Genomic DNA, 17,675 nt, shown 5'->3' on the forward strand with positions numbered 1-17,675 from the left:
GTAAACTTCTCCTTTTAGAAACACTTTCCCACCAAAGTTTATATGGGTTTTCTTTAAAGATCAAACGCAGGCAGACGGGTCAGAAGGGAACCTGTTTCCTGTTACAGGCTAAGTAAGTGTGCAAAAAGAGGGAAATTATTTTCCTGGGCTGGATTTTTATCCTGGAGAGGGTGGCAGAGGAAAAGCCAAGTCTCCATAGACGGGCTGACTTTTTATATGTTTTTTGTTTAATCTATATATATTTTTAAAAAAGAGAAGGCTGAAAGACCGTGTGTATTTTTAAACCCCCCTCCAAAAATCGGAATATTGCCTTTTATACACGTTTTGTTTCTATGATCCAATTATGCTGTCATAAATTTGGGCGTATATAGCCTCTAAGCCTTTTAGTGGACAGTTTTACGAGCAATTGATGCCTTAGTCGTAAAATTTACGACCTTCGGTTTTTTTTATTATTTGCCCCGTATGGCCTATAAAACCAAGGCAAACCCTGTGAAACAAAATCAAGAAGTGAAAGTTTACCATGGCTCATGTGTAGTTTGGTCATCCACGGATATATTTGTGGTGGTGGCTGCTGCTGCAGTTGTTGCCCTCCTTGTTGTGTAGTTTGCACCGGCTCCGCTTTGATCTCGCTAGCGCTCTTAGATCTGTCCTCCAGCGCCGTGTTACCAGCCTTCTGACCGTAAATTCCTGGGTTTAGAGGAGTCTGGTCGTCTCTGGCTAGAGAGCGGCCTGAAGAACCCATGACTGTACAGGAAGGTCGCTCGGGGTTATTTCTAGGGCTTGAAGACATGTCCAAACCGTTCAGAGAGTTGGAAGAACCAGAGGATGGGAATGTGATGCTTAAATCCAGCCCACTGTAGCAATACCTGGATGACTGAACCTCAGACACAGATCCATAATTCCTATAACTTTGCATGGTATAGGCAGGAGCATTTGGACTTTGCTTATAGAACGAATTGGCTACGTAAGAACTCATGTCGGATTTTTTTGCACCCTTTTGATTAGGCTTGATTTGTGGCCCTTTGAAGTTCAGGGGGTTTTTTGTTCTCTAAAGTGCAGAATTTATAGGTGGAGATTCTTCTTTCTTTATTCTATGTGCGCTGCCCAAATATGGCATGTTTAAATAGAGTCACGTGACGGTGTGGGCCAGTCATAAATTTGGCTTGATGACCCCAGGAGGTTATTGATGGAAGCCTGCGAGAGGGATCTGATATGTTGGCAACGCAACCGAAAGGCCCCACGTACAAAAACCAAGACAACGAGACTATAGCGTCACCTGGTGCCAGGCCTGTGGTACAACGCTTCGTGAAATACGCCGTGCCCGGGCCCCTCACTGCACGCGTTGGGCTGGGGTGTAGCGGGGCAGCATAGATTAAAAAGTCTGTAGCCTCTCAGAGAGACGGAAGATTTGGCTCGTTTTGTGCCGACAGAGCTTCACGAGCGGACGTGGACGGCTTTTGCTTTGCCTCGGTGTGGGCTTAAGCCGGGGAGGCTCCATGCAAAAAAGATGTTCTTTTCTTTGTGCGCATGTATGGTGTGGCTCTCACAACGACGCAGGGTGGCCATGCACCGGGGGAGACACGCATGCCCCCACGCGTGTCCGGGTGGGAAGCGTGGCTCGTAGGTGTGTGTGGGTGAGCACGTCGGCAGGACCAGAGAGCTGCCTGGGCGTTTGCTGTAGCACGAAACGCTTTAGTTTTCCTAGTTCTCAAGACGCGTTAGGGTGAACGGTCAGCCATAGTTTGTTTTGTCAGAATAATGCATCAGCTCCTGTATTCATATCTATAAATAATATGTGCCATGTATTGGGAGCAATCTGCATCTCGGACAGGACATTCCAAATAGCACATACACTGAATATAATGCATAGATGTATACAGACATTGTGCATATGAATGTGCCTAGGATGTGTCATCTCAATCTCCTGTAACATGCACCTCTACACAGCAGAAGGGAATACGCACGCTAGCTCTGTGTCTCTCTCTGTGTGTGTGCTGTGGTATGCGTTCATATCAGTGTATGTATTCAGTGGCAGCGAATCCTATCAAGGTCCCTCTCCATAAATATTTCATAGCTTAGGTAAATGAAATAAACACGAGCAACGCCTTATCTTCGGTACAGGTGACAAAAAGCTCTGAAGTGTTAAGCACAGGCTGTTTCTGTCATGTAGCTGTAGTCAAGAGCGAAAGTTTATAATTTCTACCACCTTTACCACTGCAGTTTGCTGCTGGAGGAAGTAGGGAGACCTGAGCACCGTGCTCATTGAGACATCAGATCTGCTTCTCGGGGGCAGTTAATTAAATTATTGCATTAAAATCGGATCCCTTTTTCCAGACTGCCTACGTGTGTGCCACAATATAGCAGAATGACAACCGTTACCACCCATTCCAAAGGCTGTTGCTTTAAAGTCTGTGGCGGTCACGTAGCTAGAAAAACTTTTATTTTTATATGACAGTTTAGACTGGGAAAACAATAGTTTGCTTGTTTCTTTGTTTGTTTCTAACCTGCCTGTTTTCTCTGCTGTGTACCGAAAGGATTGCTTTGTAAACGCCTGGGTTACCCTGCTTTCTTACGCCGCTTTCTGTAACGTAAACAAGCGGGGGTGGAAAATAAGTAAACTATGGGACCAGGAACCTCTCTGGGCTTTTTATTTCGACTGAATTCCGCCGAACCCTGGTTGTTTGATACAAACTTTAAAAGATTATGGTGCGGCTTGACAGACATGCCTCTATCCCACTGAGTGCAGGATACAGGATGTTCGTGCCACTGGTAAAATGCCTATGTACCAAGTATCCCACAGAGGACATAAAATGTAAGTTGTGCTCAATCCTTCGTAACACAGAAGTCTACGACACACCGTAGTGTAATGTGAGCATTGTTTATTTCATAGCATGATATTGTCAATTACCCTCCCCTGAGTGCCAGCTGCTCTGAAGAAATGGGCTAAGAATTCTGGAAAACTGTGTGGGATTGCCTCAAGCTGAGTGTTCATCCGCAATTTCAAATGGCTTCTTTGCTTGTTTGTTTGTTTGTTTATTCAGTAACAGCAATAAACATTTTGATCTGTGAATTGACTAAGGAGGATTGCAATAAAAATACTATTTGAACTTTGGGAAACCTTATTTCTTATTTCCCCCCCTTTCTTAAAAAAGGAAAGGTATGGGATAGACTCGTTATGTCCTTTAACAATACAGTAACAAGACAAAATACAAGCGACAAAGCAAAACCCTTTCGGAATATTTTTGAATGAGGGAAGTATGGAGGAGGGATGGGGGTGGGGAAGGATAAAGGAATTTGATTTGGGGGGAAAGAACACGCAGAGAATAAGTAAACTTTTTAACAGGCTCTTATCACCAGGAGGGGTTCCAATTGAATCTCAGAGGCCAGTCTGTAAACTTTAAAAATAATATTCAGTTTTATTAAATACTCAACAGTAGTCCTCTGGACATGATCTTTATACATGAGAGGGTGTAACACAAGATTTCTTTTTTCTACTGCTATAGACCTCCATTCACTTTATACTGTTGAACATTACAGTGCTAAACATAAATATAAATACAAGATACCACAAATACAGCTAAAAATATTCACACATAAACTGTCACAGTTTGCAATGATGAGCCAGGTATTGTTTAAATACAATTAGGTTACTCTTGGAGATGCTATATTTACGTGGAAAGAGATTTCAGGGCATTCTTTTCAACATGGGAGGAAATTCGGTGGTTTTTTGGGTGACCATAATAACCCAACAACTGCAGAGAGTCCATTTTACAAGGGTCATCCCAACACAGCGAGGCAGCTCTTCAGGGTGTCCTGCCTCCTGCGAGCCAATTTCTTTTCAGGGAGAAAACCGTGTGGCTATCAACACAGTCCTTAAAGTTAGACAACTGGGCAAGATGAGTGCAGGGCAGGGTTTAAAGTCAAACCTAAGGGGGGCTGTGGCGTGAGATCTGAGCTGAATACCGGGGAGAGGGGAAGGTCTGTCTTTCATGTCCACGTTGGACTCTTATATTTTTAATGTAGCCAACCCTATACGTTGTGCCAGTGATAAATACAGCGTGTTTGCGAGGAGGGGTGGGGGCTGGGCTGGAGGGGGGGTATAAGAGGGCTTAGCCGTCGATTTTCACTCCTTTTGTTTTTCCTCCTCTGTCTCTTCTCGTTTCTCTTCCTTGGCCCCCAAGCTATCCGCAGCTGCCCCGGCGCCTGCGCCTGCTCCCCCCGACAGAGTGGAACTCAAGTTACTTTCTTTTTTCCATTTCATCCTCCTGTTCTGGAACCAGATTTTGATCTGACGTTCCGTTAGGCAAAGTGCGTTGGCGATCTCGATCCGCCTCCGCCTGGTCAAGTAGCGGTTGAAATGGAATTCCTTCTCCAGTTCCAGGGTCTGGTAGCGGGAATAGATCTGACGACCCCTCCTGCGATCCGCTCCATAGCCGACTCCTAGGGATTCGGAAACAAGGCAAACTAAAACTCATTAGTGAGACATCCAGACCAAAGCAAACCTCTATTTTTACCACTGCAATCACAACCTCGACCCTCCCTTCCATCCCCTCCCCTCGGATCCCACATCCCTATTGTCATTACTCCCCACCCCCCCGCCCCAAGTTCTTAGCTCCTCTTTGCCCAGCGTCAAGTTAACACACTCAGCCCCTGCAACACAAATTCCCACCTAGGCGTGCTACTCCTTGCAAAGCTTTGGAGGGTGTCTTGCTTTAATTAATTGCTTTAATTCTCCCACCTACCAGAGAGTCAGAGATGGAGAGAAGAAAACTAGAGTCCCCCCCAAAAAAAGTGTTGCCTTGCGTTCTAGAAATAGATTCTTCCTCTTCTGTGTGTGCAACACAATTTCACAAATTCCCTTGTAGGACTCTGTCACAGGGAGGGGCCCTTTCTTACAGACCTTCCCGTCCCCGTGTATATAAAAAAGGTCCCTACTCACCAATCATTAAAACTTATTTCTCCCACGTAATATTTTGTACTTAACTCCAAAGCAGAGCTCGGTGCACTTTATTACAGATATTTTACACTCTCGGAGTCTTTTAATTAGAAAGAGCATAACAAGCCATATTTGCTTGCAACAACTTAACAAATAAAAGGCCTGTAGCGGCAACTGTGAAGGAGCTATATTATTGTTTTTATAGGGCCATAAAAAGTAGCTGAGCCTGTTCTGCTCGGGAGATGGTCGTAAAGATGGTTCAGTTTATTTAATTTATATCTCCAAGCTGTAAAACTTACCACTGTGGGAGTTCATGCGTTGCATCCAGGGATATATTTGAATGCTAGTTTTTTGTTCTTGCGAAGTGTTCCTGTTTTGGTCACTGGTAAAATCCTGTGGAATGGAAGTCTGTGTATTGTGTCCCATAGAATTTTGCCTGCAGCTGGAAAGCATGTCTTTTTCTTGGTAAAAAGCATTAGATCCATAGTCATAGGGTCCTCGGCTGGAGCTAAACACAACATTATCTTGCGGTGAATAAAAAGGAGAAGAGTAAATCCGGTTTTGAGCAACGGCTGCTCCATAGGTAGAAAAATGCCTGACGGGGTCATAAGCCGTTGAATTGAGGGCTACATTGGGTAGCACATCCTGGCCACTGGTTAGATGGCAAGATAACGAGGGGTTTGTAAAATAGGAATTCATACCGTCCCCTATACCTGGGTGTATGATTTCTTTAATATTTATTTCTGTCTCCAGTTTGTAGCCTGAACTAGATTGTTATAGGGAAGGCTCTACTCCAGGACAGACAAAATGACAAAGTCAGCTGACCCGATTGGAGCCAATAGGAAGCTAGATGTCAAGAAAGGGAAAAATTGCTTTTGCTTGTGTTGATTCCCCAGTTGAAACTAAGTATGCATTGGAAGTAAGTCTTGAAATTCTAAATATAAGATGGTTTGGAAGAAGGGGGGAGCAAATATTAAGTGCGTGGGGGGGGGGTTTGAAGCGGGGCGGGAGGGACTCTTCAAGATAAAAAACAACTCTGAATTAAATTTGAAATTTCACAACCCAATCTAACTTTCTCTCTCTCGCTATCTCGCTCGCTCGCTCGCTCGCTCTCCTTCTTTCTTGTTTTCTTTCTTTCTTTTTTTTTAAAAAAAGCACAGCTTTGAAAGTACAGAATTTTTTTTTATGTTTTCCTGTTATCTGGCAGCAAAATAGCCCAGAATTCAAAGTAATAAATCTCAGGTGCCCACAGCATATTAATCCATAAATTATCCATCTTTCTTCGTTTCCTCATAGAGGGTTGGTCAATATTATGGAATCAAGTGGTTGTGTTCTTTACGAGGAAAATATTGCATAAAGGGATCAAAAAGAAAAAAAAAACATGGCGACTGCTCAGCTGATAATGTGGCATTTAAAGCTTCCCTGAACTATGGATTAGGGAAAGAACATTGTAATTAAAAAAAAAAAAGACAACAATCCGAATTCACATTAGTCTGGAAGCTGGACGTTCTCTTTTAGTGCAGTTTGACATTCCTGACCTGAATATTTCCCTGGTAATTTTCAGTGGTTGGCACTGTGAGAATATATTTACATTTTCAACAGCAACCACAACAAAACTCACACTTTTCCTGTGTGCGATGTAAGGGCATTTTGAGGCACTGGGAGAAGACAAGCACCTCGTGTTTACGTTTGCATCAATTTATGGTTTCAGATATTTACAACAGATTTAGGGAACTTCCTTTGCAAATGTTTAGTTAGATTAAAAGAGGATTATATTATCTCTTCTCCTGGTGAATTGCACCTCGAACTAATTGAAATGGAGGCAGCTAATCTCATTTTAATTTCAACCCAGTCCCATAAATTGCTCCTTAAATGTAAAACATACCTGCTGATCTGTAAATATTGCAAGGTATATTCATCATTCTCGTGGCTTGCTATTTAAAAATTCAATTATGGCAGGGAACCCTTGGCCTCTTTTTTTTTCCTTCTCGGGCAGGGTTGATTTTAAAATTTGGGGATTTGTGTCGAGTTCTGCTGAGATGCAGGCTCCAGGGGGCATGGTACAAATTCGAACAGCTGAATGTGTTTTCTTGCTGTTAGTCAATATCTCTAATCTCTTTTAAGCGATGTCTCCCCTAAAAGATTTTAGTTTACAAAGAAGAGGGGGAAAGCTATATTTTCCCCCTAGCTATAACCGGAACCCGGATGCCAAAGGATTTTATGATCTTTTTCCTCTGTGTAACAAAGCAAAGTAATCAATGGTGGCAATAAAGCCATAAACGAGACTACAACTGAAAAAAAAAAAAGCCTCGTGTATTCATCTTCTATAACATTAAGGCTTCCCTTGAGTGTCACTAGAAAAATAAAATAAAGTTTCTAACCAAAAAAAAAAAAAGCTCGCTTGGAAGTGCACACCATGTTATTCAGCACTGTTGACCAGCTTGGTTCCCACCCTGCAGGACTCAACTTGTGGCCAGCCTGGTCCAGAGATAGGAATTATGCCTGTGGAGAAGATTTCCTGGTATTTCCCCCTAAACGAAGCTGATTTTGGTTTCTTGTCCCTACCCGCTCCTCCCTCTTCCCCAGCCATTTGACGAGGGCAGTTATGGAAACACAACAAAATGGAACAAAAAAGGGACCCAGGTTATCCCCCTGGTGTTGACAAGTTGCACATCCAAGCAGATGCATGTGTCTGCTGATGCGTAGATGTGATCTAGATTAGAACTGTGAATATATGCATGGATGTACATGGCCTAGAAGAACAAGCTCAGTGGAGACCATGGTTACTTTGGAAACCAAAGATATCAGTGGTCTCTGCTTCCAGAGATGAACCTGTGTACAATAAGCTGAATGAAGGCATGCATGCATGGAGATCCTCTTGGTATGTTGCCTTACCTTATGCATTACTTATGGTCCAAATACACTTGGAGAATGAATTGAAAGTAGCTCAGGTACCCTTGAAAGATACATAGACAAGACCCTATATGGAGTTTGGTTCATGTGGCTTATTTCACCTAATAGTGAGGCGTTTATAAGAATCCCAGACTTATTAAAGTTTCGGGGAAAGTCTGCTTGGCGGGATTAATTTTTGTATAGGTGCTGTTGTATTAAAGACCTGCGTGATAACCGCGGGACGGGGAGTGGAGGAAGTTAAGTGTTTTATTACTTCTCTAAACAGAGGGCAAGGCTTAAAAGTCTGGTCGATTTATAGTGAACAGAAAACAGCTGCCGTAAAGAAACTTAAAATAGAAGGCTTTCCCTGCTGAAAAAATCAGGTTTCTTGGGTGGAAAATAAAAACCCCTCCTGCAAATATGAGCGGGCATCACCAGTCTCAATCTAGCCTTTTAAATGCACTAGATTTTTAGTCAATCTATATTTTAAGTAGTACTGGGGTTTCTCGAAAGTGTTTCATCAAGGTATGTCACTAGCAAAAGGTATTTATATTTTTCCCCCATGAAAACGTGTATAGGGAAATATCTAGGGCTATTTCTGGTTAAATTGGTCTGCAAACAATTATGTAAACTCATCAGCAGAAGCAAGAACAGATGTTTTATTAAAACTGCTACACAGCAGTGGAAATATGCACAAGTCCTCGAGTAGTTCTTTAATAGCAGTTGCTCTTTGTTCCCAGAAAATAAAAAGCCCACAGAAATCTGAAATAACATCCACTTCTCATAAGCCATATTCCTGTTCCCCAGCACATACACGCGCACTCACGCAACACACACGCTCACACACACACACACACCCTGATGTTCACAAGGGGAAAAAAGAAAAATATGTGTCGGGAGAATTTTTTTCTCTCTCTCCCAGCTATAATTAGTGAATTGAAGACCTGAATTAGAAAAAAAGGCTTCACAAATGCAATCCCAACACATGTGTTCTCTGTCCCCACTAATTACTGGAAGGAAACAAACCCAAATCGTCCTCCCCCTGCACACACAGACACCCTCCAGTCTTAATAAAGCGCTACTGTCAGATTCCTATTCTGCTTAGATCCTGAATGCAAATTCAGACGCCTGTCTGTTTGTTTGAAGAGGGAATGAGTTTGTTGTCTGTTAGTCAGAATGACCAATAACACAACTGCAGTCAAAAGCAATCACACTCTGTTAGCCAGCGCTGTAGAAGTCTACTTGTACATAAATCCAGGCTGTCTTTGGGTGCGTTTATCCTGCCCCAAAAGTTACTATGGGGCAGAAGTGTTTACGGCGACGTTCTGTGCAGTAGGAATATAATTTGAACATTCTGGAGGTGTGAGCGACGAGAAAATGTTTGTATTTTGAATTTACTGATTAGTATTCCACGTGTGTGTTTGTGTGCGTGTATGAGGGAGAGTACAGACTAAAGAGTGTGTGTGCAAAGAGAATTTATATGTTGAATATCTGTCTGAATTATATATGTGTGCATGTATAGACACATACATTATATAGAACGAATGTGGATAGTCCAACCAGAAATTCTTTTTGCATGCACATACCCAGCTATACATGCAAGAAATGAGTGCATTAATGCACATATACTCACACATAGTATGTAGACTAGAGAAAGAGGTGCTGTGCATTTCTGAGCTGAATATTTTACGGCTGTTAGACGTAAACACGTGATGTAATTAACTTTCTTCCTGATTTTAGCTGATCTCACCTTATATCTCTGAGCTCTCTCTTTTTTTAACCTTGACATGTACTGCGCACGTGAGTTCTTGCCCTCTGTTTATTGTTTTATCCCTGTATTTTTATAGCAAGGACTTTCTCTAGTCAAATGTTGCCGTTCTTTTAAAGAGAGCTTATTTTAAAAAAGAGATAAAAACGAAAATCTATTTGAGGATTACTCGGCACAATCTGCGTCATGGGCCGCACTGTTTCCCAACCTGAAATGTTTTGCATTGCTTTGAGTCGCTTTTTTTCCCCCCTTAAGTTATATTGCAGTAATTATACCCTAGAAGGAAGAGTCTGGCAGCTTTTGATTAAAATAGAAGAGGAAATCTAGCGCATACTTTCTATTCAGCGCTTGATGGACTGTTTAAACTTTATTTCAAGGTTGCAGACAGATAGTTCTGAAAGGGACAGGCTATTTGGCAGGGTTATTTGCCACTTCAAGGCATCTTCTTGACAAAGGTGCAGAGAACAATAATTAGCAATAATAGAGCTCTCTCTTTTCTCACTTTCACCTCTTTCCTAGGAGACTTTAATAATCATAATAATTAATACTATAAAATATTTACTATTAGTAATAATATTACTATTATATAAACGCCTTTTCTGCAGTCCTGTATGCAAGTGCATTTAATATCTCGAGAGACCGATTAGAAAGACAATATTTACCATCAAGTGTATTTCAAATTTTGTATAAAGAGTAGTTTCTACTCACCAGCCATTTTACTGATTTTGTTGCCTGGCTGATGGAAATAAGTTTAAACATACTTTGTCTTATGTACTGTTATTTAGAAAGAAAGAAAGAAAAGATTTCGCTATCACCTCATTATTACTACGCACAAAAAAAGTTTAATGTACAAACCTTTGAATTAACTTCCAGAACTGAAAAATAACAGTTCTAAGGTAACAGGGGAACGGAGCTGCTGCAAGTTTGCGAGAGCCATTCTGTAATCACTGCGCACATTTCCAGAAGAAGGAAAAAAAAGAAGAAGAAGACAGAATTCTGGAATCTGTCAAAACACATATCTCATAAACAGGAAACTGGGAGTTGGCGGGGCGGGGTGGGGGGGGGAGATAAATTAAGCTATTGCGCTATTTAATTTATTCCTTTTTTCCTACTAAAGTTTCTAAGGTAGTGGAGAGTTTCTTTATATTCATTTGAATTCGTATTCTAAGTGAAATAGACAGTTATGATGCCTGAAATACCATTGCTAATCTGTGGATTTATTTATTTTTTCCTTACCAGATTTATTGGTGGCCGGCTCCCCAACAAAAGAAGCCAGAATCGAAACCTCTCCGGAGAAATGGAACTCCCCTTTGTCTTAAATTGCCAAGTAACAATGTTGCAGCTAAAGTTAGCTTCTGCACCTTCCACGTGCTATGCAATTATGAGTAATGCATGGGTATAATCCAATTTTCAATGTAACAGTTATGTCAAATGTTTGATAATTAAATGCACTTATGAATAAACATGCTCAGTGCGGAGGAAAACCCAGCTAAGGCGTGGATAAAAGCAAAATAAGTGAGTGTTGCCTGGTGTATCTGCAAATAGAATCCCTTAAAATCAAAAAGTAGGGACTTTTTTCTTCCATTTGATCTAGTAAAAAGCATTGCTACATTCCACCCGCCCCATCTATTTTGACGAATGAATGCATCAGCTTGTATCGCATGTATGTTCTGCCTCACATGTTAAAGGCGGGTATCACTGTAGCATCCCAGTGCCCTGTGCATTTCAGAAAACTATTGTTTATCTTAGATGTTCTGTTCGGTTGCCTGAAAATATTCCCGGCGATCCTGGTTTGTGGTTTGGAGGGGGGTGGGGGGCGGCGGTTAGGACATTCAAGATAGCTGCATGTATGACGTCACTGAGCTGACGCCAGCAGTGGTTAACTAGCTTAAAATTATTCAGTGTATCTGTATCTATATAACTCTAGCTATAGACACGCGACTATTTATGGTCGGTGTACAGATTAAAAATAAAAGGAAGACCATTTTATTACGTTCTGGAAGGATAACTCAACAATGAAAAATCGTTGTCATTAACTATAGGCAGCTTTTTTTTTTTCTTTTATTGTTCGCCGATCCTAAAGCAGAAATTTAATCTCAGGTCGCGAGTAAAAAATAATAATTCAGGAAACAATATTAGATGCCTTAATGATGCTTTTTTCAGGGGCGATCACTTAGACCGAATGAAGCCATATATTTGGCGACAACCTCTGCTCTTTGTTGAATTTACACATTTGCATGGTCTTTAATCGAGTTGCAATTTAATATTTCAGGATTTGCTTAAATACACTCATATTTTCAAGGGGGGGAAATCTCGTTCCCAAGTTGACATGCCTTATCTATTTTTATGACTGCACGTACATTGGAATGATTTAAAACACGGGAACATGGAAGGAAAGGAGCTTTTAAAAAGAAAGTGAGGGGGAAGAAAACTTCTAGTGAATAGATATAAAGTGCAACGGAGGAATTTCAATCAGCTTTTAGAGGCCAAACTTTTTGAAGTACCGTTCAGTGAGTACCTTAATAGGGGGTCGTTTATGGAAGTTCCAAAGGGTGTCGGAGGAGGACAGAGAGAAAACATTAGTGACTCTTTTAAGGTACTAAAACTTCCTTGCAAATCCGGCCTTTATTGTAGTTCAGCTTTTTGCAAGTCAGGTTGTTTTACCCACTCCTTCCCCACCACTCTCCACACCCAGCTCCCCACCCGCCCCACAAACAGGCACCAAATTGCAAAATTGCTGGCTTGCAAGTTTCTGTCACTTGGTGGCAGTATACAAAACGAGTAAACAAAACGGGCAGAAATTTAAACCCTCGCCCAGGGAGAAGGAAAGGCGGAAAAAAATTCGCTACCTGTGGAAACAATAGCAACTGTACAACATAGATACGAGGCACGCGCATTATTTCAACGCTAGTGGGTTTGGGTTTCTTTTTGCCCCTTGGCAATCAACACTCTTAAATCGGACCAAACCGCCCCAAATCCGGGGTGGGGGAGAGTTTTCCAGAAAGGTGTGTCCACACGCGACAGGCAGAAACGAAACAAAACGAGCCCTTGGAAACACTCGCTAGAATCAGAATACTTAGGAATGTCCGCATCCGTTTACCTGACTCTCAGAGCTTCTTGCTTGTCAGCTAGTCTCTTCTTCCTTCTGTCCATAACTGAAAACGCACTGAGATGTCTAAAGATCTTCCTTGTTTTGTAGATACCATTCGACAAAGATGCGGATGGTAGCTACTTGCGGTCGTATTAGCTGTAATCTATGTCTGTCTAAAAACTTCTTTTCTCGGTCACCCTATTTTATATGACTTGAGTATACACTGGACACATTATCTACAGAGATGCCTTGGGATGTTTTAGCACCGCTGTTGTTTCCCAAAGCTCTGGACTGCTTCCATGTAGCAAGGCCTTCCCTAATCAAACCTGATGTTCCGAGGACTGAACAGAGATTAGCATTCGATTATATTTTCAGTAGCGCTAGCAATAAGAAATGGAAGGATCTTTCCTCTGAAAAGACCAGGAATTCCTCGATCTCCTGGGGTTAGGCGTATTTTTTTAAAGAAAACATTTTTCCCCTTAATATTTTGTCTCCCTACGGTCACCAAAGCTTTGACTGGCCTCCAATATTCCTTTCTTTAAAAGCATTCGCTGGAGAGAATTTCGAACGTAAACATAGTTAAAAATAACATTCATTCATGTAGCAATGCCCCCGACACGCGCCACATTGAAAATCGAAGTTCACATTATCGCAGGAGCTATTTACGCTTAACACGAATGTGAATTTATAACTTAGTTGTGTATTAACATCCTATTTCTGGACAACATGTGGGCTGGGTGGATTCACCGCCCCTCCCCACCTTGCTACCATATTCAAACTTCTGTAAACTGTTGTATAATTATTACTATACTATCACTCTCTCTATATTACATATACATATATATATATATAATTTATGCATATTAATATTATATATTATTCTATGTTTACCCCCTTTTAATATGGAAGTGTTGCAACACACGCAGACACACTTTGGAATATAATCTGCATCTGTATCTCATGTTCTTACTTCTCTATGTTTTACCATGATACATGATAAAATATATAAAAAGATTTATCATACTCCGATCCCTAGACAAAATTAGGACCAGATATAAACACATGTAATTAAGTATATGACATCTTTCCATTAATATCAATGAAACTGTCCCAAACATTCCTGTTAATTCTATCTATTACAGTAAGCTCTGTAAATGATGCTATTTAATAGATTTGATCACGTCATTAAAATACGAACATTGCGGACAATATAATTTACATTTCAATAATGTTACAGACCCCTGAACTTTTGAGCCAACTACATCAGTAGAAAAGCTGCTATGTGTCTGCAGTTATAGGTCAATAACGCGGTTATTTTCTTATGATCCCGCCTCTGCAGTGATGCTATTTATTTCCTCTGTTTTAGTCTGTAAAACTCCGAGAATATAAATCATTACGTTATTCATTTTATACCTACTAAAATGGTTCTCAGCATTGCAAGTATACGAAACGATGACAGTCCGTCAGCCTAAGTAGAAAATCAATACATCAAAAATTATTTTGTATACCCGATTCCAGGCCTCGCGGAGCTGACAGTGGTTATTGCAAACAGTAAATGCAACTATTGCAATAAAATATCGAAGCAAGAGGGATAGGTTTTTGGTGAGATTAACCACAACTCACGAGAGGCTCGCAGATGTATTTAGTCTGGAGCCTTTAAAAAGACACTATTTCTGTAATGACGTACTTCCAATAAACAGTCATTGTTTGCTCATAAAACGTCTTTACGACTATACGGATTGCAGACAAGGGGCGAGACAACGTGTTTTCAGGGAAGAAGCCGCAGACAACATGGTTTCTCTTACTTTAAAAAAATAACTTAATTCCGCACAACCTAACAGATTCTTCCTTCGAAAAAGTGCCTCCGAAATGCATGAGGCAGAAATTGTTTCGAGAAACCATTTTTTTAAAATTAAAAGTAACTTCTTGCGCTTAGCCAACAGTCAAAACATGGGTGGTGGTGTTTGGGTTTAAACAGACGAAAAGAAGACAATTTTCAGAGTCAAAAATGCAGGCACAGATGGATGGCTTTCGGAAGGATAGTAGGATAAACACGTGCAATTATTTTTAAATGGCCATATATGTGTGCGTCTGTAATATGATATATAATTCATATTATATATTATGCTATATATTATATATATCACACATAGAAGCATAGAAATCAAATTAAGAATCATCCCCCGGTAACTTCCAAAACACTGATCACTTTAGATAATAAACCCCTATGTAGTCTCCAGAAAGGCTGCAGTACAGAGGCGGCCATTTATTTATTTAGTCTTTAAGGGCAGAAAATGCTAAATATTTCACTAGCGGCACGTTTTAGGAATGAATCGAATACATTTTAACGCGGAGTACTTTCTGTAAGGGTTTCTTTTCACATATTGTATTCATATGGGGGCAGCAGTAATTTATAATGAGGCAGGAAGCAAGAATTGTCTTTCTCACCCCTCCCCCACCTCAGGTTTTAGTCACAACAATGTCTGGCTTATCTTTTACTCGATGTTATTATTTGGGTACACTGTTTTGTACTGTAACTTTTACCGACAGGAATTTCTATGACAAATCTCGATAAATATATATATATATTTTTCAAGAGGGGCTGTCACGTCAGAGAAGAAAAGAGATATATACTTTCCAGGAAATTAAGTTAATACATTACAGACATTCTTAAATGAAACCAACTCACATATATTGTTCTCTTGGACGGGTGAATAAATGAATGGAGTAAGGCGTGTGTGTGTCGAGGTGCGGGGGCGGGTAGGCAGTAGAGGGGAAATGGTTGCCATTTAAATTACATGTGTTGTAATTGAAGAAAAAAATATTTCAGGAAATTAAAAGACAGGAGAGAAATGGAAAGCCGAATACAATTGAATAGCTCCGCGGACTTTTAAACAAAGTCATAATAATAACAATATGACAACATAAAAACCCCATATGAAAATGTCCCATAAGAAAGTTATTATTATACGAAACGGGGCTGGTGGGGGAGCTAAAAATATTTGTCATGGCTCCTTCTGAGGCGAGTGAACACTAGCAAGAACAGCGGTAATATTTTCAGCCTCTTTGGACCAGAGGCGGAGTTTGGGGAGAAAAGGGGCGATCTCAAAATTGCAAAGCCCTGGGGGGGGAATCAAAATTCTGGGGGGGGGGGCGGAGGCTCCCTCTGCCTCCGGTGCCAGCGTTTGGAGAACCCCGTTGGGGGGCTGGGCGAGCCAGCCCGTGTCTGATGCACACAAATAGAAGCAAAGCCATAATTGCTCATTAAAAACGGCACTTAAAAAAAGAAAAAAAAAAAGCCGGCTTCCCGGATGCGGCTGGCTGGCCCACTGCGCATGTGCGCTAAAGAGTCGAGGTTGGCTTCTGATTAAAAGTTTGGACTGGGATTACCTTTTTTTATCATTTTCATCTAGAAAAAAAAATCGCTTCCGGGGTCCCTGCCCCCCCCGCCCCCGCCAGGCTCCATCCGAGCCCCCCCGACTCCTTGAGTTTAGCCGGCAGATCAGTGGCTTTATTTTTTTTTTTTTAGGCCTTTCAGTAAGTCTCCCCCCCCTCGCCCGCCCGCCCCTTCCCCACCGCGGCACCACCCCTGCGAACACTGCACCATTGTAAACGGAACGGCAGACTGCAGCGCGCATCCCTGTCTGCCTCCAGCAAGCCGGCTCCCCATCAACGTGACATCACAACCCGTAAACCCTTTCCCCCCCGCCCCCCCCACCGCATTAACTACATTGCTGCCGAGCCTGAAGCATATTCCCTCATATCCAAGCTACACCCCTTCGCCTACCCCTCGCTCGCAAAACGATGCATCATTATCTTTAACACTCATTGCTATGGATCATTAGTTACACATTTGAGCCAATAAGGGAACACTTACCAGTGTTGCCTGTCTCCCCCTCTCCCACTCTTTCTCTCTCTTTCTCTTTCTCTCTCTCTTTCTGTTCCGCTGACGCTGCAGCTCAGCTCCACAGAAACATTAAAAAAAAAACAGATGGAAATAAAAGCAAAATAGTTCTTCTCTGGTTGGATGGGGAGGAGGGGAAGCTGGGTGAGGCAGCTATTCTTTCTCTCTAAAAAAAAAAAAGGTATTTACAACTCCTTGCGCCCCTCATCACTGCATCCTCCAAGGGGAATGCATTGGTTTTGCCCCTAGGGGTGGAGAATAAGAGACGGCAACAAAACGCAGGAGTAAACTCATCATTCCCAAAATGCCCAGAGCAACCAACAAATTCCAACCCCAAAGGAGGAAAAAAAAACACCTAGATTTTTAAAAAAAAATAATAACCTTCGTCATGCTAATAATTAGGTGGGGGAAAAAATACCATCCTACCCCTGGCACTGCTTGGACTGTTAAAGGAAGGACTACTGCGAAAGAGTCATAAGAGAAACCACAATAAAAAGTTCACGTTCATGGATGGAGTCCACATGACTTCCTGTGGCCAATCCAACTTGTGATTCAGTCGTAAACTTTTATTGCTTAGCTGTAAATTTTCTGCAAACAACCAGGAATGCGTTGCATTTTTGCGACGAGTGCAAATGCTCTCCTCTGTCGCCATGTTTATACAATGCTTTCTTAATATTGGTAATTTTTCCCCCTCCTCACCTCACCCCTCCTCGCAATTAAAGCGAGCAAATTAGTACGGGGCCGAGAGAAATTCAGATATTTTCCTATGTGCACGCACACCTCGCGCGCTAGCGCGCTCTTAATGGGGAGACTTTTTTGGGGGGGTGTTTAACCGGGGAGATAGGGCCTTCAGGAGGCAATGCTTTTTATTCTTATTACCGCTAATTAATTTGGTTGCTTAGAGAGATCAACATGGAGGAAGGGTGGTCTTTAAAGGGTCTGGAAGAAAAGGGCGTGAGGTGGAGGGTTCAAAAAATAACGTTGTATAAAACCATGTTAATTAGCAAGGTACAGGACAAGCTAGGAATAAATAGCATTTTCCTGTCTGCCAGCTCCGCCAGTTAACCGAATTAAACCGGGTAGT

General features: G+C 41.6%; 2 protein-coding genes across 14 annotated transcripts in view; both read right to left on the reverse strand.

The window, feature by feature from the left end:
* Window positions 1–17,080, reverse strand: part of HOXC5 (homeobox C5) — a 75,937-nt gene extending 58,857 nt beyond the window's left edge. For 10 of the 12 annotated variants that reach the window (XR_012642764.1, XR_012642759.1, XR_012642762.1 and 7 more), the window contains exon 1: window positions 16,565–17,080. Coding sequence is in view for 1 of the 12 variants with exons in the window: in XM_074979544.1 (XP_074835645.1) it covers window positions 520–976 (457 nt within the window). In the remaining 11 variants the exon portion in view is untranslated. Of the gene's footprint in view, window positions 1–519; window positions 1,005–16,564 lie in introns of those variants that run through there. The other 2 variants (XR_012642765.1, XM_074979544.1) reach the window with 2 other exon arrangements.
* LOC142002978 (homeobox protein Hox-C6-like) lies at window positions 3,428–6,802 on the reverse strand. Of its 2 annotated transcripts, none has more exons than XM_074979543.1 (2): window positions 5,236–6,802; window positions 3,428–4,440 (listed from the first exon to the last, which is right to left on the reverse strand). In XM_074979543.1, exons 1-2 carry the CDS (start codon window positions 5,633–5,635, stop codon window positions 4,124–4,126), a joined length of 717 nt encoding a protein of 238 aa, XP_074835644.1. In that variant the 5' UTR covers window positions 5,636–6,802; the 3' UTR covers window positions 3,428–4,123. The 2 variants fall into 2 exon arrangements, with proteins under 2 accessions (XP_074835644.1, XP_074835643.1); XM_074979542.1 differs by having other exon boundaries at window positions 3,428–4,464.
* Window positions 17,081–17,675: the final 595 nt, after the last annotated feature.

The sequence above is a fragment of the Carettochelys insculpta genome, chromosome 29 (genome assembly GCF_033958435.1).
Source record: "Carettochelys insculpta isolate YL-2023 chromosome 29, ASM3395843v1, whole genome shotgun sequence".
Lineage (NCBI taxonomy): Eukaryota > Metazoa > Chordata > Testudines > Carettochelyidae > Carettochelys > Carettochelys insculpta.

Bases quoted from the DNA above. Each gene is read 5' to 3' on its own strand.
- LOC142002978 (XM_074979542.1), bottom strand. From the start codon at position 5,635: ATGAATTCCTATTTTACAAACCCCTCGTTATCTTGCCATCTAACCAGT. The intron at 4,465-5,235 runs GTAAGTTTTACA...AATGAGTTTTAG, and splicing joins ACGCATGAACTCCCACAGTG to TTTGCCTTGTTTCCGAATCC.